The 21821-nt window shown below is 43.2% G+C and overlaps 2 protein-coding genes and 1 pseudogene across 2 annotated transcripts; 2 read left to right on the forward strand and 1 right to left on the reverse strand.

Moving 5' to 3' along the window:
- Nucleotides 1-4312: 4312 nt before the first annotated feature.
- On the forward strand, nt 4313-5197 carry LOC149982551 (uncharacterized; annotated as a pseudogene).
- Nucleotides 5198-6858: 1661 nt separating this feature from the next.
- Nucleotides 6859-9650, reverse strand: LOC110527945 (actin-related protein 2/3 complex subunit 4). The gene is made up of 6 exons (XM_021609583.3): nt 9368-9650; nt 8794-8912; nt 8602-8713; nt 7835-7930; nt 7567-7737; nt 6859-7447 (listed from the first exon to the last, which is right to left on the reverse strand). Exons 1-6 carry the CDS (start codon nt 9419-9421, stop codon nt 7442-7444), a joined length of 558 nt encoding a protein of 185 aa, XP_021465258.1. The 5' UTR covers nt 9422-9650; the 3' UTR covers nt 6859-7441.
- A 5697-nt stretch (nt 9651-15347) lies between these two features.
- tada3l (transcriptional adaptor 3 (NGG1 homolog, yeast)-like) lies at nt 15348-21130 on the forward strand. The gene is made up of 9 exons (XM_021609586.3): nt 15348-15436; nt 15949-16182; nt 16423-16670; nt 18651-18756; nt 18944-19076; nt 19230-19333; nt 19453-19562; nt 19782-19973; nt 20412-21130. The coding sequence occupies exons 2-9, from the start codon at nt 15973-15975 to the stop codon at nt 20602-20604; spliced, it is 1296 nt and encodes a 431-aa protein (XP_021465261.1). The 5' UTR covers nt 15348-15436; nt 15949-15972; the 3' UTR covers nt 20605-21130.
- The last annotated feature ends 691 nt before the right edge of the window (nt 21131-21821 follow it).

Raw genomic sequence — 21821 nt, forward strand, 5'->3', positions numbered from 1 at the left:
GATGTAAACAATATGCCGTGGTGGCCCAACGCCCTATTAAAACACTTTATGTTGGTGTTTCCTTTATTTTGGCAGTTACCTGTATGTATCATATTATTATACTGAACAAAAATATAAATGAAACATGCAACAATTTTACTGAGTACAGTTCAACATATAAGGAAATCAGTCAATTGTAATAAATTCATTAGGTCCTAATCTATGGATTTCACAGAACTGGGCAGGGGCACAGCCCTGGGAGGGCATAGGCCCACCCACTTGGGAGCCAGGCCAACCCACTGGGGAGCCAGGCCCAGCCAATTCCCCACATAAGGGCTTTATTACAGAATAAATACTCCTCAGTTTCATCAGCTGTCCAGGTGGCTGGTCTCAGACATCCCGCAGGTGAAGAAGCCGGATGTGGAGGTCCTGGGCTGATGTGGTTAGGGTTGCAAAGGGTCGGAAACTTTCTGGTAAATTTCCAGAATTTTTCAGAATTTTTTCCATGGGACGTTAAGCCCAGGAATTTTGGGACTTTTGCTTAAATTCATCAAAAAAGTTAGCTTTTAACAGTGAACCTTTTTTATGGGATACACATAAGGCAATTCTTGGTCTTGCGGCATATTTTGGTTAAACTACCTCCAATTCAATGGAATTGTAACCCTCTGCATGCACAGTGCATTATTCCATCACATGTACAGCTGATTCTCAAGATCTTGCACACTAATGAGATGCCATTGAGCCCACACTACTACACTGTCTGAGCCAAGGACTACATGCTTTCTGGTAAGTTCTGATTACAATACTGGGTGGGGTGAATATATTTTATATGACATACATAATTTTTTGTTAACTAGTAAATAGTTGCCTTAAGCAAAGTGTGTAGGTGTGACCCTATTTTCTTTCTAATCTTTACAGGAGAATGCCACGGGCACTATCTGATGTGTGGAGACATTTCACTAAAGCTAATGTAGAAGGAAAAGCTGTGCACATTTGCAAATACTGTGCTAAATCACATGTGAAAAATGAGGCAAAGATGCAGAATCATCTGGTCATGTGCATAAAGTTCCCTCAGCGCTCACAAGCAACCTCTGACAAAAGTCCCTCTACTTCTATTCGAGGTGAAAATGATGAATCAGACACCTTATCGATAGCAACAACTCATGGTCCTCCTGGAATCAGAAGTTTTTTGACTCAATGGAGGAACGTAGTCAGAGAAATGCTGATAAAAGTCTTGCTCGAGCTGTGTATGCAACTGATTGCTCACAGGCAATGTGTATTGGAAGAGATTTCTGAATGTTCTTCACCCAGCATACACCCCTCCAACCAGACATGCTTTATCTACTCATTTGATGGATGCAGAGTTCAACAGAGTTCAAGTGAAGGTCAAGCAAAGCATAGAGAAAGCAGACTGTATTGCAATCATCTCTGATGGGTTGTCGAATGTTCGTGGGCAAGGAATAATTAACTACATCATCTCCACCCCTCAACCAGTATTCTACAAGAGCCCAGACACAAGGGACAACAAACACACCGGTCTCTACATAACAGATGAGCTGAAGGCAGTCATCAATGACCTTGGACTAGAGGTCAACCGATTAATCGGAATGGCCGATTAATTAGGGCTGATTTCAAGTTTTCATAACAATCGGAAATCGGTAATTTTGGATTTTGCCATTTTTTTTTTTACACATGTATTTAACTAGGCAAGTCAGTTAAGAACATTCTTATTTTCAATGACGGCCTAGGAACGGTGGGTTAACTGCCTTGTTCAGGGGCAGAACGACAGATTTTTACCTTGTCAGCTCAGGGATTCAATCTTGCAACCTTATGGTTAACTAGTCCAACGCTCTAACCACCTGCCTCATGAGGAGCCCGTCTGTTACGCGAATGCAGTAAGAAGCCAAGGTAAATTGCTAGCTAGTGTGGTGGAAAATTGTCTTACAAATATAACACTTACAAGAACTTGTGAATTCAATAAAGGTTTTAATACAAAATATCAGAAGCCTTGCTGGTCCGCAGAACAACCACAGACCCTAAGCACTGGCTCTGTTCTTATACACATTCAGCATATGAGTCCATCCCACATGCAAATTAAGTTACTTCCCTCAATCGATCTGCCACCATTATCTTTTAGTCTAAGCTTTCTGCTTGTTTACGCCCAATAACGCCCATATCTGCTTTCAGTCAAGTTATAATGGTGGCAGGACCCCTTCATGTCCTAAAAATAATATATGCCCATCTTATCCTATGGGCCTATGTCTTTGGCCTTCGTACTTATGTTTAGCTTGGTGTGCTCTTTGGTATGTCTGTCCTTATTAGGACTAGTAAGGACAGACATAGGACAGACATCCAGCTGTCTGATGCACTTAAGTGTCACCTTTTCCTGTGGTCTGATGTCCACCTATCTTTGCTCTATCGTATTATATCCATCCTATATGTACTATTTACTCCCACACTGGCATTAAACTTAATCAATCATAATCACTAGTTATCATGGTTGATGATATTACTAGTTTATCTAGCGTGTCCTGCGTTGCACATAATCGATGCGGTGCGCATTTGCGAAAAAGGACTGTTGTTGCTCCGTGTGCCTAACCATAAACATCAATGCCTTTCTTAAAATCAATACACAGAAGTATATATTTTTAAACCTGCATATTTAGCTAAAATAAATCCAGGTTAGCAGGCAATATTAACCAGGTGAAATTGTGTCACTCCTCTTGCGTTCATTGCACGTAGAGTCAGGGTATCTTTTGTATTTATCTGTTATTTTACCAGGTAAGTTGATTGAGAACACGTTCTCATTTGCAGCAACGACCTGGGGAATAGCTACAGGGGAGAGGAGGGGGATGAATGAGCCAATTGTAAACTGGGGATTATTAGGTGACCGTGATGGTTTGAGGGCCAGATTGGGAATTTAGCCAGGACACCGGGGTTAACACCCCTACTCTTACGATAAGTGCCATGGGATCTTTTAATGTCCTCAGAGAGTCAGGACACCCTTTTAACGTCCCATCCGAAAGACGGCACTCTACACAGGCCAGTGTCCCCAATCACATTGGGATAAGAAAAATTAGAGCAGAGGAAAGAGTGCCTCCTACTGGCCCTCCAACACCACTTCCAGCAGCATCTGGTCTCCCATCCAGGAACTGACCAGGACCAACCCTGCTTAGCTTCAGAAGCAAGACAGCAGTGGTATGCAGGGTGGTAGGCTGCTGGCATATGCAACAGTGTGGGCCGCCTGGCTCGTTGTGAACTAATTTGCCAGAATTTTACGTAATTATGACATAACATTGAAGGTTGTGCAATGTAACAGGAATATTTAGACTGATGGATGCCACCCGTTAGATAAAATACGGAACGGTTCCGTATTTCACTGAAATAATAAATGTTTTGTTTTCGAGATGATAGTTTCCGGATTCGACCATATTAATGACCTAAGGCTCATATTTCTGTGTGTTATTATGTTATAATTAAGTCTATGATTTGATAGAGCAGTCTGAGCGATGGTGGGCACCAGCAGGCTCATAAGCATTCATTCAAACAGTACTTTCGTGCGTTTTGCCAGCAGCTCTGCTGTTTATGAATTCAAGCCTATCAACTCCTGAGATTAGGCTGGTGTAACGATGTGATGTGAAATGGCGAGCTAGTTAGCGGGGTGTGTTTCAAACATCATTCACTCTGAGACTTGGAGTAGTTGTTCCCCTTGCTCTGCATGGGTAACGCTGCTTCGAAGGTGGCTGTTGTCAATGTGTTCCTGGTTCAAGCCCAGGTAGGAGCGAGGAGAGGGACGGAAGCTATACTGTTACACTGGCAATACTAAAGTGCCTATAAGAACATCCAATAGTCAAAGGTATATGAAATACAAATTGTATAGAGAGAAATAGTCCTATACTTCCTATAATAACTACAACCTAAAACTTCTTACCTGGGGATATTGAAGACTCGTGTTAGAAGGAACCACCAGCTTTCATATGTTCTCATGTTTTGACCAAGGAACTTAAAATGTTGCTTTCTTACATGGCACATATTGCACTTTTACTTTTTTCTCCAACATTTTGTTTTTGCATTATTTAAACCAAATTGAACAGGTTTAAATATTTATTTAATGCTAAATTGATTTTATTGATTTATTATATTATATTAAGTGTTCATTCAGTATTGCTGTAATTGTCATTATTACGAATATATTTTAAAAAATTGGCCTAATCGGTATCTGCTTTTTATTTGTCCTCCAATAATCGGTATCGGCGTTGAAAAATCATAATCGGTCGACCTCTACCTTGGACCACAGAAGGTATTTGCACTGGTGACAGGCAATGCTGCGAACATGAAGGCTGCTTGTTCTAAAGTGGAGGAGTCCTACCCTCACATCACACTCATTGGCTGTGTTGCTCATGCATTGAATCTGCTCCTCAAGGACATCATGGCGCTAAAAACAATGGATACACTCTACAAGAGAGCCAAGGAAATAGTTAGATATGTTTAGAGTCATCAGGTTATAGCAGCAATCTACCTCACCATGCAAAGTGAGAAGAATAAGAGCACCACATTGAAGCTGCCCAGCAACACCCGTTGGGGTGTGTTCTCCTGGAGGGGAAGGAGTCTGGAGTGTGGAGAAATGGCCATGTCACAGTCTGCCGATATGGACAGCCCCATCAAGAGGATCCTCCTGGATTATGTATTTTGGGAGAGAGTGGTAAGCAGCCTGAAACCTATAGCAGTAGCCATTACACAGATTGAGGGAGACAATGCCATCCTGTCTGATGTTCAGACTCTGCTTGCAGATGTAAGAGAATAAATCTGTACTGCCCTGCCCACTTCACTGTTGCTCCAAGCAGAGGAAACTACAGTTCTGAAATATATCAAAAAGCATGAAGACTTCTGCCTGAAGTCCATACACGCCGCAGCGTACATGTTGGACCCCAAGTCTATGGTGTCATCACTGCCGTGTCTCGCCACCTTGGCCTGGATGAGGGCAAGGTTCTTGCCGGTCTGGCGAAGTTCACTTCCAAGCAAGGGCTTTAGGATGGAGATGCAATATGGTAGTCGTGCCAACATGTCGCATCAGCCACCTAGTGGAAGGGACTTCGTGGATCTGAGGCTCTTTCTCCTGTTGCCTCCATCATCCTCCAAATCCCACCAACATCAGCCACCTCAGAGTGCAACTGGTCCTTGTTTGGGAACACACACACCAAAGCACGCAACAGGCTGATCAATACAAGGGTTGAAAAATTGGTGGCCATCCACGCAAAATTGAGGCTTTTTGAGCCTGACAACGCACCAATCTCAAAGGTTGGAAAGTGATAGTGAAGATGAGGCCTCAGAGTCTTATGTTCAAGAGGTGGACATTGAGGTCCAGGGAGAAGACACAGAAGTCTGAGAGGAAGACAACCAAAGCTTTAGTTTCTAGACTATCATTTTACAGATGTTAAATGTTTTTGGGAGATGCGATGGATCATTGGGGATCATTCAATATTCCTTTTGGTTGTTCAGTGAAATCATCCCATGAAGAGTCATCTCATTTAAAGTTAAATTCGTAACTAAAAATTGTTTATTTCCATTGGAAGGATTTAATCATTTGCAATTACGTCTACTTAAAGGTAAAAGGTTTGTTCTGTCTCCATCTGATATAGTAAATATATCCAATGCAAAAAACATTACATTTAAATGGTATTATTAATTTGCATATATTCCCATTAATTCCCACTGAAAGTTTCCACCTCTGAATATTTCCCAAAATGTGCAACCCTAGGCATGGTTACACATGGTTTGCGGCTGTGAGGCTGCTTGGACGTACTGTCAAATTCTCTAAAACATTGGAGGCAGCTTTGGTAGAGAAATTGACATTGATGCCGTCAGCATGCTAATTGCACGTTCCCTGAAAAACTTGAGACATCTGTGGCATTGTGTTACGTGACAAAACTGCACATTTTAGAGTGGCCTTTTGTCCCTAGCACAATGTCCACCTGTGTAATCATCATGCTGTTTAATCAGCTTGTTGATAAGACAGGTGGGTGGATTATCTTGGCAAAGGAGAAACGCTCACTAAACAGTGATATAAACCAATTTGAGCACACAAGTTAAGCTTTGTCTGAGTATGGAACATTTCTGGGATCTTATTTCAGCTCATGAAGCCAATACTTTACATGTTGCATTTATATTTTGTTCAGTATATTTGTATTGTTTGGCTACACAATCAGCAGGTGCATATGTGGGCAAATCCAATTGTTGGTGCTTATGTAGGCTGCTATTGGATCCAAATGTTTGCTCATTGTTTTCAAAATGTCAAGAATCCTCCTCTTACAGCTTCAATAAAGATGTGGTATTTTTATACAGATGCCTCAGATTCATAAGAGGTAATTACAATTGACCTCATCTTTTTCTGGAAATGTGGATTTTTCTCAATCAGCCAAATACATAATTGCATACAACTTACCAAAGAGCACTAGTGTTGAATGAATATGCTGGAACAAAGTGTTATGAAAATAAACTTAAAATAATTGGCTATAATGCAATACGCGTTGGCAGTAGGCTTACGAAAGAAGGGAAAATCACCTTCACCATAAATACTCCAACCACAGTCTGAGCTAGAGGCCCACACGGCCAGGAAGCATGCAAGATCTGACTCACTCATACTAGGGCCAGCAAACACATTCACTTCCCCTTTCTCACAACTGAAATAATACAGAGTCCTTTACGAACAGAAACAGCTCATCTTAGCAGAGACTAGTCTCAACCAACACAGCTAGTGCCACAGAAATAGAACTAGACAACGTGCAAATCAAAATGGTATGCACACTCAACCTCATGACTGAGGATGTGGCCAAAAAGGAGAGAATGTATGAGAAACACACAAGCACCATTACTCAAAAGTACAAACAAGCTGTCATGAGTTTTATTTGATTATATCATTCATCATTATCATTTCGTATCGTATGACAGCTTAATAAATCTGTGATGCGTCTTGTACTAAAATGTAACCATACATCTTGTTTTTCCTCTCTCCATGATGAGCGTACTTAACAGGTTAATATTTTGTAAAAAAAAAAAAAAAAAAAAAGACAAGTGTACATAAAGAATGTATAAAAACAATACAGGCTGTTTCAGTTGCAACACATTCTCATTGTCCCCGTCATGAATATCAACCTGGTTAATACTTTTAAGGACCCGCCTTGGTTTTGAGATTTGCTCTAAGAGGCAGAAAATGAAACATTTAATTATATACAGTCATCAATATTTATGACTACAGTACATACGTGGGAGACGCAGTTGGGTGCCCCACACCCACACTGGATTGGTCACTTTTCTATAGTCTTCGCCATGGATTGGTTGTTCACTCACAGTACGCGTCACCACCCTCTTCCTGCTATCGGGCCCTTGAGCCTGCCCTTTCTCTCACAGATCCATGGTCATGGCCAAGTCATGTGATAAGTGAGAGGGATGCGATGACACCGCCTCAGAACTGCAACAGAAGCCATTGACAAACATAATTGTTTCATTATTCCCAGTGGTTTGACCACATTTCTATAAATGCATTAGAATCTAGATTTTTTTTTTCCTCTAAAAACATAGCGGTCTTACATTCTTGAGGAACTCCTCCGCAACGATACGGGCACGGGCATTGACAGACAGCTTCATCTCGCTGATCTCCTTGTCAATCTCCTCCATGAAGGTGATGACGAAGTCCACTAGCTTGTGCTTGTACATCTGCTCCGTGTGGAAGTTGGTGATGAGGAAACTAATGTCATAGCCCTAGATGACAGGATGGAGGAAGAGAGGTCTTACAACATCTGAAGCAATACTAACACCAACTGGATTGTGTCCGGTTGTCTTGACTCCTCTCTCTCACCTCAACGGATTTCCTCCTGAGAATGAAGAAGTTCTCTGCTCTCATCATCATGAAGCGCATGAACTTGTGGCACAGGATCTTCTCAATCTCATCAGCCTGATGGAGCCAATCAGAGCACCAGTAAGCATTTCCCTTGAACACACTTTTTTATTAATTGGCAGACAAAGGCGTTTAAAATCTACACTTAGTGTACAAAACATTCCTAATATTGAGTTCCCCCCCAGAACAGCCTCAATTTGTTGGGGCGTGGACTCTACAAGGTGTCGAAAGCATTCCACAGGGATGCTGGCCCATGTTGACTCCAATGTTTCCCACAGTTGTGTCAAGTCTTGATTTACACAGGAAACTGTAGTGTGAAAAACACAGCAGTGTTGCAGTTCTTGACACAAACTGGTGCGCCTGGCACCTACTACCATACCCCGTTCAAAGGCATTTCAATATTTTGTCTTGCCCATTCATCCTCTGAATGGCACATATACACAATCCATGTCTCAATTGTCTTAAAGATAATATATATATATAACCTGTCTCCTCCCCTTCATCTACACTGATTGAAGTGGATTGAACAAGTAACATCAATAACTGATCACAGCTTTCATCTGGATTCACCTGGTCAGTCTGTCATGGAAAGAACAGGTGTTCTTAAAGTTGTTGTTTTTGTGTGTGTTTTTTACACTCAGTGTATGAGAAAGACTCTACTTAACACACAACATCAAGATAATGGAAGGGTGACATTGAAAGCGAGAAGGAGGGTCATAACCCCTGACCTGCTTCACAGCAATGCTGACTCGCACAGAGTTGATGGAGCCCTCGATTAGGACCTTCTCCTTGTCATTGCGGCTGATTACCACAGGCTGTAGTAAGAGCTCTTTACTACTCCTGTAATGACAAAAGACAGTGTGTCACAAATAACACTAATGATATCATTATGAGAAGAGAGCACGAGAGAGCTCACTCACCTGACCTCCACCTCTGGCTTGTTGTGGCGCTCCACCACCTGAGAGGAGAAGTTCTCCAGGCAGAGAGCGGCCTGCAGTGTGGCACGCACAGCATTCAGGTATGGGCGTAGTGTCGCTGTCTGAGGGAGGGGGTGACGAGATTAATTTTGAAACACTACTATTACAGATCAATGATTACGACAATCTTCCAGAAACCCCCCCCATTCTCAGCACACACAACTGAGGCTTTACCTTTACGTCTCAGACAGACTGCTGTCCAGACCTCTAGAGAGGAAGTACCATGTTACTACAAGCATATTTAGCCTCCTTGTTCTTTTGCATAGTATTGAACAATCAATGAATGTTGTGGTGGTGTCAGCGCGTTCTAGATGTAATATAATCAAAAGGATCGGATCAGACAAGTATACAAGTCCAACTGGTTTGAGAACAGCTTTGATCCAGATTTTTTTTGGTGCGCACCGTCCCGCCCACATTAATCTGTGCAACTATCAAGCCCCCAGAAAAAATATACTGTTTTAACCTAGGAATTTGAAATCAGAGATTTGCATCGGTATTTATGATTAAAGTCACTCACCATTTCTCTGTTGTTCTGGGTTTGAAGGCGGAAGTTATAGTGCCACGCCTGCATTCAACATCTCTTCCGCAAATTTTACACTTCTTATATCACAACGAACAGAGCCAGAGAAGAAGAGGCAAAGCGAGAGGGTCGACTCCGCCCAAAATCTGTCTGCGCAGATTAAGCAGACCAAGTGAGGAGTTTTTTTTTTTTTAAATATGTGAGGCTTATTTGATCAAATAAAAGTTTCATAATGCTTAGGTTGTTACGAGTTTTTTTGATATGTTTTCTACAAAAGATCATTGGCTAGCTAGAATGTTCCCACTTTATCTGGCCTCTTCCCACCTTCCTAGCCAGCAGATCAGACCCGCATGCTTACAGCTGCACTAGGGTCAGACAGCATTTCTGTGTAATTATTAAGACAACGGAGCAGGCAAGAGATACGCAGTGGTGGAAAAAGTACTCAATTGTTATACTTGAGTAAAAGTAAAGATACCTTCATAGAAAAGTCCCCCAGAAAAATACTACTTGAATAAAAGTCTAAAAGTAGAATATCAAAAGTAAAAGTATATATAATTTCAAATAGTTTATAATAAGATGATCAGATGGCACAATTTTATATATTTGTATAACTTCCACCTTTTTTATTTAAAACGTTCCTGTCCTGCTAAGCATTGAAAATGTAACAAGTACTTTTGGGTGCCAGGGAAAATGCATGGAGTAAAAAGTACATTATTTCTTTAGGATTGCAGTGAAGTAAAATTAAAAGTCGTAAAAAATGTAAATATTAAAGTAAAGTACAGATACCTAAAATAAATCAAAATGTATTTATCACATACGCAGAATTCAACAAGTGTAGACTTTACCGTGAAATGCTTACTTACAAGCCCTTTCCCAACAATTCAGAGTTAAAAAGTAAGAAAATAGTAACTCAATAGATAACAGTAAGGGATGGATCAAAGATGAGGGGTGGCATCAGGCACACATCATTTTATAGCCTAATAAGCAACTAATTCTAAAACAGGCTATTTAGAGTGGCCTCAGTCAAATGATCCATAGCCTATAGGCTAGAAAGTCTTGACCTGCTCCACAACAGCCCAGTCCATGTGGATGGAGGTGTGCTCAGCCCTCCGTTTCCTGTAGTCCACAATCAACTCCTTTGTCTTGCTGACGTTGAGGGAAAGGTTGTTGTCCTCCCTGTAGGCTGTCTCATCTTTGTCGGTGATCAGGCCTACCAACGTCGTGTCGTCTGCAAACTTAATGATGGTGTTGGAGTTGTGCGCTGCCACACAGTCGTGGGTGAACAAGGAGTATAGGAGGGGACTAAGCACACCCCTCTGAGGGGACCCATGTTGGGGGTCAGCATGACAGATGTAGTGTTGCCTACACTCACCACCTGGGGGCGGCCCATCAGGGAGTCCAGGACCAGATGCAAGGGAGGTGTTGAATCCCAGGGTCCTTAGCTTAGTGATGAGCTTGGAGGGCACAACAGTGTTGAACGCTGAGCTGTAGTCAATGAATAGCATTGTCATGTAGGTGATCCTTTTGTCCAGGTGGGAAAGGGCAGTGTGGAGTGCAATAGAGATAGTGTCATCTGTGGATCTGTTAGGGAGGTATTTGAACTGGAGTGGGCCATGGGTGTCTGGGATGATGGTGTTGATGTGAGCCATGGACAAAGCATTTCATGACTACTGTCACGCCTGCTCCCTCTCTCCGGTGCTCGACGTTGACGGTTTACTAACCACCGATCCTGGCAACCCACATTGCTCACACCTGGCAACCATCATAGCACACACCTGGACTTGATCACCACCCTGGTTACTCTCCCTTCATATAGCCCTCAGTAAGACTTAGTCTTCAGGCAGTATTGGTTTTGGTTACGTTCAGTACACTGCTCCAGTTTTGTATTTTAGTCATGTTTATTATTATTAAACTCACCTTCTGCACCTGCTTCCTAACTCCCTGCGTATAAGTTAAAGCTACAGATGTGTGTGCAACGGGGCAATAGCCATTTAGACAGGTTACCTTGGAGTTCTTGGGCACAGGGACTATAGCGGTTTGCTTGAAAAAATTAGGTATTACAGACTGAGTCACGGCGACGTTAAATAATGCGTACTGAACGTAACCAAAGGAGTGAAGACACTTGCCAGCTGGTCAGGGCATGCTCGGATTATGCTTTCTGGCAATCCATCTGGCCTGCGACCTTGTGAATGTTAACCTGTTTTAAGGTCTTACTCCCGTCGGCTACGGAGAGCGAGATCCTACAGTCATCCATAACAGCTGGTGCTCTCTTGCATGGTTCAGTGTTGCTTGCTTTGAAGCGAGCATAGAAGGTATTTAGCTCATCTGGTAGGCTCGCGTCACTGGGAAGTTCACGGCTGGGTTCTCCTTTGTAATCTCTGATATTTTGTAAGCCCTGCCACATCCGATGAGTGTCAGAGTCGGTGTAGTAGGATTCGATCTTAGCCCTGTATTGAAATTTTTCCTGTTTGATGGCTCATTGGAGGTCGTAGTGGGATTTACTGTAAGCATCACGATTAGTGTCCTGCTCCTAGAAAGCTGCAGCTCTAGTCTTTATCTCAGTGTGAAAGTTGCCTGTAACCCATGGCTTCTGGTTGGGATATGTATTGACCCCGTCACTGTGGGGATGCTGTCGATGTACTTATTCATTTAGCTGATGACTGATGTAAACTCCTCAATACTCCAGCAATGGATCCCCCACAGAGGAGGGCTGTGCCCAAGCAGAGGAGAGAAGGCACGACAGCAAACGGTTCCCCAACTGAGGCAGGCAAGTCCCCCAGTGCAGGAACCAGAGGAGGGCCCAGGGCAAACCCCAGAGCAGGCCCCGGCGGTAGATCCAGAGCCAAGCCAGATCAGGAGGCAGTGTTGTTGAGTCCAGGGCAGATGGTGGACCAGCTCTGACCCCAGGTGCAGAAATAGGTAGTGCCCCTGGGACAGGTCACTGGGGGGCAAGGTCTGGGTGGTCACCCCAGATGAAGTCTGGCGTATCCCCCACAGTCACGTCGGGGGTTGTGTCCTGTGCACGCTGGTCAGGGTCATCCTAGATACCCCGAACAGGACCCAGGGCTGTTGCTGTGTCCTGTGATGGGCCCATGTCAAATCTAAACCGGTGAGGGGGGGGGGGGGGGGTCGAAAATTACATCTGGTGTGGGTGTAGCAGTGTGATGTTGTTCCCCTAGATTATGCACCAAGTTGCACACAAGGACCAATTCAAATAGGCCAGGTCAAGAGGGGATGTTAATAATTTGATAATAATAATAATAATTCAGTGTATTTTTAAAAATTTAATTACAGCTACTTAGCTAATGTTTTTCTTTGGTGTACAAACACTTATTCATATCAATATTGTACATACATGTGATTGTAAAAGTTTTGTATATTTTGGTTTGGCACATTGCGGGTTATCTGTATTTCTGTACCCCCTTATTGTTCTCTTTTGCCTGACCTTCGGCTAGCAAGGTATGTTGTCCTTGGCTCAAATTGTTTAATATAAAACCGTCATAATGTTACACAATGTACTGTTATGCTACCAAAAGTTTGTTACAATGTGGATAATATAAAGATTTATGTTAACAAGTTTCACAAAGCTTGCTAACTAGGGTATCTACTGTAACTTGTGAGTACTTGGGACAGTGTTTGAGTGAGTGTCTATGTGCTTGCGCAGGTGCCTGAGAGCTAGGACTGCGCCAAGGGTTAACATAATGTGTGTTGTCTCTTTGTGTGCAGGTATGTCCTTTATTTTGTCCGAATTATGTTCTGTATCATGTTACTTGTATTGTATGGTGTGCTGTTGTGCACTGAATGTGTGCACGCAGCACCTGTTATTTCCTTTTGGCACTCTTTTGCCTGACCTTCGGCTAGCAAGGTGCCTGAGAGCTAGGACTGCGCCAAGGGTTAACATATTGTGTGTTGTCTCTTCGTGGGCAGGGCAAATAAAAATAATTCCACTAGCAGACCTTCAGTTGTGGCAGCGTCCTAATTAAAAGTACACAACGCAGAAAGAACCACACTACATGGGCTTAGTCTCCATAGCAGGCAGCACCAGATGACCAGTCGCAGCTAAGGACAGGACGTGTCCATGCCCGGTCTCAGTTGCAGCCATGCTGTGGCCGAAGAGGCAGAATACTCACACCCTACAGTCAGTCGTAGTCGGTAATGTTGCTGAGGCTGCTGAAGCGGCGTCCTTCTGCTGAACTCCATACGACTGTCTCATGTCCTCCACTGCAGGCGGTCGGAGAGGGCGCCCCTGACCGGAGGAATCCCAGGATCTGGTTTGCTGTTTCAAGATGCGAAGAAGACACGGTATATTCTGCTCCAAACGAATCATAAGTGTTTCCTGTTCTCCACTGGAAAAAAAACGGAAAACCATTTGACGGATGCAGCGATGTGACTGCCTGGTAGCCCACACATTGGGGTGTTACTGCAGCCCCACCTGGTGCTGAGTAATATCCCACAGGTGGAGAAGAGGGGCCATAGGGTTCATGCTGCACGGTCAGCAGGCGTAGGGCTCCCAATGGCTCCAGAGAGGAGGTATAATCCACATGGCAGTAGTCCACTGGATACCCCAGAGCCATACTCCATTGGACCGCAGGTGGGCGCCATACTGTAGTGGTGTCAGCAAAGTCACAAATCCAGCGAGACAATGAAAAGAGAGAAAACAGGGTCTATGTATTCTACTGGTTTGTGACTCACTGACACCGCTCCCGGTTAGAGGGGAATAAAGCAGTCCAAGAGTTGACACACACAGGGAACTTTATTTACACACACTGATGAAGATGTGCATGGGGATGTAAAGGTACAGAGACAGATAGATAATGAATATGCTACACAGGAGATAAATATACTGCATAGGTATGTGCAGAGTGCAATAGAATGGGATAAACTATGCATTAAGGAATGCTAATGGATAGAACTGGAGCAAAGGACTGTATCTAATAACCATGTATCACAAGAAGCACTCATGCTAACAATAAACATGTTACCTAATAACATCCAATGATCATAGGGCTGTTGCAGTGACCGTATTACCGCCACACCAGCAGTCACAAGTCATGACTGCATTCAAATTCCCTTTGACAGTTCATGGTAATCCCATCCAAAACTGTGCAAATTAGTGGCGTGGATGGTGGTCTACGGCCCTCACTAATGGCATGGTACTCAGCGCGCTCTATTGTCCTTCTAATCACTCTCTAAACACTTCATGATTGAATTTGAATAATCTGAATGATGAGGACGAATGGTGCGGGGCGGATCAACTGGCTACCGGCCGCCTTTGGCCTCTATTTCCATTGTTTGAGCGGTCAATCGACCATTTTGTCAATAAAATAGATCATCTTTGACAGAGCGTTTTCATTGGATTTCGGTCTGGTCGTCACTAGTTACCACCGCCACAAAGTCATAAACCCCGCCTTTTTCTAAAATGTCTCTTCTTAAAATCTGATTTTAAATCTAACCACCCTGCTAACTTTATGACTAATCCTAACCTTAAATTATGACCAAACAGCAAATGTATGTTTTCATGAATTTTACTATAGCCAATTTTGACTTTGTAGCTGCAGTAACTAGTGGACACCTTGTGGTCGCTGCGACCATCTTTCTGGGCTCTGAACGTCTTTGGACGCATCCATTTGTTGGCCTCACTGTGGGGGAGTTAAATAAAATAAGAATTTAGGCCAAGTGATATTTTTTTATAATAATTGTATTAAGAACTATTGTATTATTACACACAGAACTTCATAAACATGAGTGACAAATACAAATATTTAGATCCTTAATATTCGCTTGATTCCCATTACCGTAAATACACATCCCCAAATATGATACATTTTTAAATATATGTTTTTACCGGAGATACCATTCTACAATTTAGTGTCTCTGACATTCTTTATTCTTTACTTGGTTATTAGTGAAACAAAAATATTAGTAACAATTGAAGATAATGTAACACTCAGAAAAACGATTTACAAGTTTTCAAAATTGAACACAAATCTCTGTTCCTGAAAATTCTTACCCCCCTTCTTCCGTAGATGGTTCAGTCAATGATGGATGCCAGTCTACGGGTCAGAGGTAAGTTAAATAGTGTTGTGTTAATATTCAAAATTAAGCCAATTTACATGGTGCATTTGTAATCAAACCAATGTCTTGTCCAGCTGCATTGGGGGTTCTGATTGATATTGTAAATGGTCAGTTTAGTTTCTGACGCACCGGTCATTCAGCGCATACTGTGTTAAAGCCAGCAAGCTAGCCAGCGTTCACGTTATCTTCAATGGAAATCACCCACGTTGTTCCCCGTTCTTGAAACTAATATGAGGAGCTTTTCCAGAGCAGTGGTCCAAGGTTGCTTTATTGACAGATTAGTTTTCTTCTAATCCTGCCACTCCTGGTTCTGAGGGGACCCACAGGATGTGCAGACTTTAGTTCCAGCGCAGTGCCACCCACCTGATTCAACCAGCCCTGACTTTAATAGTTGAATCGTGTGTGTGTGTGTGTGTGTGTGTGTGTGTGAGAGAGAATTTACTTGTTTCATATCTGTTCATTTTTGTATGACCAATGGTGCACTTGACCTCTCCTCCACATAGACATAGCCCACTCTAACCATCAAGATGAGTGAGTTGAAGGACTGCCCGCCTCTAAAGTACTATGACTTTAAGCCAGTAGAGCATGTCAAGGTATGCCCCCGCTACACTGCCGTGCTCGGGCGCTCAGAGGACGATGGCATCGGTATTGAGGAGCTGGACACACTGCAGCTGGAGCTGGAGACTCTCCTGTCCTCTGCTAGCCGCCGTCTCAGAGCTCTGGAAGAACAGAGGCAGGTAAGGCAGGAGTCAGTGAGCACATCTCAAATGTTGTCATTAAACAGTTGAGCAGCTTTTATGTCATTGGACAACCTGAGTTGCCTCCTTACTCTTACCTGCTGCTGCTACACCTCCATCTGTAATGTTGGACAGGCAAGATATTTTGCTGCCATAGTGTTTCTGGCACTACAAGTGATACTTGTGTCATCCTTATTTGATAATTACATTTTGTTGGTGACTGGTACCTATTTTTCTCAGATTCTCACAGACTGGCAGGATAAGAAAGGGGACAAGCGCTTTCTGAAGCTGGGAAAAGACGCAGACCTCTCAGCCTCATCACGTCACAAACCGAAGAAGCAGAAACTCGATGGAAAGGGCAGTCACGGGCCTGGGCCTGGTCCTGGACGACCTAAATCCAAAAATCTGCAGCCCAAAGTCCAGGAGTACGAGTTAAGTGAGGATCCACAGGACATTCCCCGTAATCCTAAGAATGATGCCCCCAACAGGTCGGTGACAATCACATCTCACACAAACAGTGTTCTAAGGCAGTGTTTCACAACCCTGGTCCTCATATCCTCAACAGTAGACATTTTTGTTGTAGCCCTGGACAAACAGCTCATTGAGGGCTGCTTCTTCTTCTTTAAAGTGTTATGTCAAACTACACCTATTGGTGTATTGCCGCCACCTACTGTTTTGGCTGTATATCAGCCCAAATAATTAACCAAAAAAACTGAACAAAATAAACAAAACACAATGTACACCTTTATTCAGATTCAACTGCCAAAGCCCAACCCTATAGGCTCTGGGGCCTGGGAAGGAAGAGCATAGTTGGACAGTATTTTTTGCAATGTTTCGGCAGTGAAATCCTGGAACCCCAAAACCTTTCAGCCGCAGTTTCTTGGACTTTTTCATTTATGCAGTGCAATTAATCAAATGCCCGATAAACACCATACCTGCTAAAAGCTGCTCAACCTTCTTCACAATTAGCATATCAGTTTCCCTCAACTGTTGAACAGCACTGAATCTCCACAGTCTGCGGAGTATCCACCGCTATATCTTCAGCTCCCTTCGCTCCTTCAACTATTTCACGTGCTTCCGTGTAGGAGACCTGCTGAATAGCCCTGACCCTTGCCACTTCATACTCCTTTACCCTAACCAGGCACTCCGGGGAATTTGGAAGATGGTTGCCATCACAATAACATTGTACACTCTCAGATTCTTCAACAACATTCCTTCGACACACACTTGATACATGTCCATACCTTTCGCAATTCCGGCAAAACACCAGCTTGGACACAAGCTCTCACCGTATATCTAACATATACCATCTTCACATTTGAAGGGAGATACTCTTCCTCAAACACTAATAATACTGAAAGGCTTTCTTCTTTAATCCCCATCCACTGCATGGTTCAGCCGGTGTGTTCCAACTACTCCTGGTATGCTCCTCGTAAACCACAAGGCCTCCACATCCAATACGACGCCAGAGATGACAACTTTTAAAGGTACTCTGCTACAAAAATCAAAACTCTCTACTTCATAAGTCAATAGTTTGTCGATCCTTAATGCCCTTTCCTTCTCTTCTTTCGACACACAAGAAATCAAAACAAAACCACTTCTGGTCCCTCTGATCAACTCCACCTTTCCCAATGCATCCCTTACCATCATTGATACTTCAAACGGATCCCACAAAAAGCATAATTGTTAGTGAACCCTACTCCAACCAAAAACCTATACTCATGAACAACTTTAGCCCTTTTTTGTTTGTTTCCTTTATCACGGTCTTTCACTCTTTAGCCAAACTGCAAGTATCCACTCTCCACCAATCTCACTCCCACTGGACCAGAATCATCCTTTACATCTTTGGAACGAGGCCCGAACTCAGCAGTCTCCACCACGGGTACTTCAGGTTCAAAGCTACTAGAGCAAATATCCCTCTTTTTACACTTGTTGCCAACCCTCTCTACCACCCCGCTTCCCTCTACTCAACTCATTCTCAGCTGTCATCACTACACCTGGCACCGCAATTGATTCACCCTCACTCTTGTCGTGTTCAATTCCTTCTGTAGCTCTTCTAGAAGTTCTGTCCGATCCTCCATTCCATATTCACTCAGGACATATTTCACGTTTCTTCTGTTTCCCTTGTCCACCATCTTCTCCTTCAACAATCCTTCAGAAGGTTTGTACAATCTCCCACCCCATATTTATTCATAATGTTTGTTTCTTCCTTTTTCCATTGTCTGCCATCTTCTTGAACCCATCGCCTTAAGATGTTTTTGGGAAACCGGCTCATTCAGGGCTTGATGATTAGTTGACAAGTTGAATTAGGTGTGCTTGTCCAGGGTCACATTAAAAATGTGTACTGTTGGTGGTACTCGAGGACCAGGGTTGGGAAACACTGCTCTAATGTTACTGACGGTGTTTGGCTGTTTTTCATTGTCCCACGTGCAAGATTTTCCAGTGTATTTGTGTCTTGTGTTTTCCAGATTTTGGGCATCAGTAGAGCCATACTGTGCTGACATCACAAATGAAGAAATCCGGGTTCTGGAAGAACTCCTGAAGCCCCCGGATGATGAGGCTGAATACTACAAGGTACAATATTGAATCCTACCCCTTAATGCAATGAGCATAACACGACAAAACTTATAGTAGCTGGCCTCTCAGGTCCCAAGCACTACTAGCCTATCTGATAGAAGGTATTCTGTGACTCATCCTCTGTTACACATTGCCCCAAGGAGAGAACATAGATAAATAATATTGTATTGATTGTATTGTGTAGATTCCGGCATTGGGGAAACACTACTCTCAGCGATGGGCTCAGGAGGATCTGCTGGAGGAACAGCGGGAAGGGGCTCGAGCCAACGACAAGAAGAAAAGCCTCATGGGACCACTGTCTGAATTAGATGCCAAAGGTGAGGGCACTCTATGAGATGGGCATAACAACATACAGCATGTATTGAGTGGATGAGCCTTCACGAATGAGTAGTGTTTTGTCTTCCTCTAGCATCATCAATGAAAAAAATCATGTTTAATTATGTCTGACACAAGGGATTTTATTCTCTTAGATGTGGATGCCCTGTTAAAAAAGTCTGAGTCCCAGCACGACCCACCAGATGATGGTTGTCCTTTTGGTCCTCTTACACAGCGGCTCCTTCAGGCTCTTGTCGAGGTCGCATATTTCAGGCTTTGTTGTTTACGCATACATCCCTGCAAATAACTAGTTGATTTGAATACTTTAGAATTAAACTGTAGAGCTGAAATTCTTTAAGTATTGTTTCTTTCTTGCAGGAGAATATCATATCACCCATGGAGGATTCTCCAATCCCTGACATATCCGGGAAGGATGGAGGGAACGAGGGGGCTGGGACCTCACCTCGCAGCCAGGGCAAAGCTTTTAGGTAAAGGCATATCCTCCATAAACTAACATCACCTCGTTATAACCTTGTAGGATACACTCTACAGATACCCTGTAGGAAAATGCTAAATAGCAACAAAGGCTTTGTAGATTACACCAATATATTCCAATCACTGATTGCTTCTTCTGCCACTCAGTCACTTACCAATCAGTCAACTAGATCTTTCTTTCAGCTGACTTTCCCTCTCTCCCTATTTCCTAGTGTTCCTCACACGCGCTCTCTCGAGGCACGGATTAAGGAGGAGCTGATGTCTCAGGGGCTGCTGGATTCTGAGGAGCGACCCGGAGCAGGCGGAGACTCCGAGGATGAGGTGCTCGCTGAGCTCCACAAGAGACAGGCTGAACTCAAAGCCCTGAGTGCCCACAACAGATCCCGTAAGCAGGAGTTACTCCGGTGAGAGAAAAGTGCAGGGGAGAAATGTAAAATGTACATGAGCAATAAGGTTGATTTAAGGTCCTAAAGAACTGGCTGATGACTTTAAGAAACGTGCCAAACTCATTCCACGGAGGGCCGAGTGTCTGCGGGTTTTCACTCCTCCCTTGGACTTGATTGATGAATTAAGGCCACTGATTAGTAAGGAACTCACCTCACCTGGTTGTCTAGGTTTTAATTGAAAGGAAAATCCCCAAAACCAGCAGGCACTTTTGACGCTCCTGGTTTAAGACCTAAAAGGAGGGATGTTCTTACGTTGATGATAATGTTGCTTCACCTCATCACATCATCACATGTGCAGTACCTGAACACTCATCAAAAACTAGTACTGGATTTGGCTATTATTCACAACACGCCTCATAGTTGACTTTAACTGTCCCTTCACCGTCCTCCTTACAGCCTGGCAAAGGAGGAGATGCGGAAGCAGGAGTTGCGGCAGAGGGTCCGGGTGTCTGATAATGAGGTCATGGAGGGCTTCCGTCGCATTATGGCTGCCAGGCAGAAGAAACGCACACCGACAAAGAAGGAGAAGGATCAGGCATGGAAAGCACTGAAGGAAAGAGACAGCATCCTCAAGCTGCTGGATGGGTAGAGGGGCAATCATTTAGGGTGGGTGTGGGGTAGTTTCATTCTGCCAATGAGTATATACTGTTGTATATGTGTGTGTGTGTGTGTGTGTGTCTGGTCATATGCTTCCATGCTCTAGTGGCCATAAGCATTTTATCACGTTTTCTTACTCTATATAACTATCCAATGGAAGTACAGTGAATACCTGCAATGATGTAGCATGATTGTCATAGTTGTTGAAAATGGAGGCATGCATTTTTTGATAATTTGTGTATTCTTGTATGAGTATGTTAACTAAACCTTCGGTGCACTGTATTCACTGTTTGACCATCCTCACCAGAGGAGCTTATGATGATTTCATGTGGTTCTCTGTGTGCATTACTGGCATTTGTTTTCTGAGACTAACTAGTATTGTTTTCCACTGGCATTTTCCAAGTTCTATTGTTGATTTTGTTTACATTTTATTTAACGTTTATAGTGTATCTCTAGTATGGAGAAACTAAAACGTAATGTGTGAAAAAATAAATATCAGGAAAAGGGTTGTGAGGGAATATCAATGTGATGTGCAATTTACTTTCACACTACATAACGTTGCAAAACGTTTAACCAACTCAACTGGTCGGGATGAAATGGAGAGAAGGTTGGAGAAGCAACAGCTGTGCTGGAATGCGAATATGAGTGTTGGTTCTGATTGTATGGAGTGGAAATATGAGGGTCAAGGAGCGGACTGGTCAGTAGTGGAAAGACAGAAGAGAGATCATGATACAGAAAGCAGTAGAGTGTATAGTAAAGAAAGTATATAGAGGTTCAAGGTAGGAAGCAAGAGTAATGTGTTGTGATGGTGTTTGAGACCACAGGTCCTCATTTACACCCCATCTGACTAACCAATGCTGTAGCGAAAGAGGTGGGTGAAGTCAAATTAGCTCGGTTCATTGGAAATGGTAGATTGTTCATATTTTGTGGTAGCCAGGGTCAGCAAGAGAATATTCTGAAAGTGCTTAATTATTAATTGGAATAATATTAAAAGCCATGTCCCAGGTGCTTATTCTAGGTTGAGGGGAGTCATCACTGGGGTCCCAATATATGTCCATAGATGATATTTAAGAAATGTGAAGGGAGGAAGAGTCATTGAGGCCAAAAGGTTGATCATTAGGAAAGAGGGTCAAATAAGTGAACGCTTATCAGTGCTGCTGAGGTTAGAAGGTTTTGCCTGGAAAAGTAAAGATTCCTTAGTTTAAATGT

Source organism: Oncorhynchus mykiss, chromosome 7 (assembly GCF_057628025.1).
Source record: "Oncorhynchus mykiss isolate SJ-2025 chromosome 7, ASM5762802v1, whole genome shotgun sequence".
Classification (NCBI taxonomy): Eukaryota; Metazoa; Chordata; class Actinopteri; order Salmoniformes; family Salmonidae; genus Oncorhynchus; species Oncorhynchus mykiss.

Excerpts from the sequence above, each read along its gene's own strand:
- LOC110527945 (XM_021609583.3), bottom strand. The coding sequence starts at position 9,421 with ATGCAGGCGTGGCACTATAACTTCCGCCTTCAAACCCAGAACAACAGA. Across the intron at positions 8,714-8,793 it reads AAGCCAGAGGTGGAGGTCAG|GAGTAGTAAAGAGCTCTTAC; the intron begins GTGAGTGAGCTC and ends TTGTCATTACAG. Across the intron at positions 7,931-8,601 it reads TCAGCATTGCTGTGAAGCAG|GCTGATGAGATTGAGAAGAT; the intron begins GTCAGGGGTTAT and ends TGGCTCCATCAG.
- tada3l (XM_021609586.3), top strand. The coding sequence starts at position 15,973 with ATGAGTGAGTTGAAGGACTGCCCGCCTCTAAAGTACTATGACTTTAAG. Across the intron at positions 18,757-18,943 it reads ATGAGGCTGAATACTACAAG|ATTCCGGCATTGGGGAAACA; the intron begins GTACAATATTGA and ends TGTATTGTGTAG. Across the intron at positions 19,077-19,229 it reads GTCTGAATTAGATGCCAAAG|ATGTGGATGCCCTGTTAAAA; the intron begins GTGAGGGCACTC and ends TTATTCTCTTAG.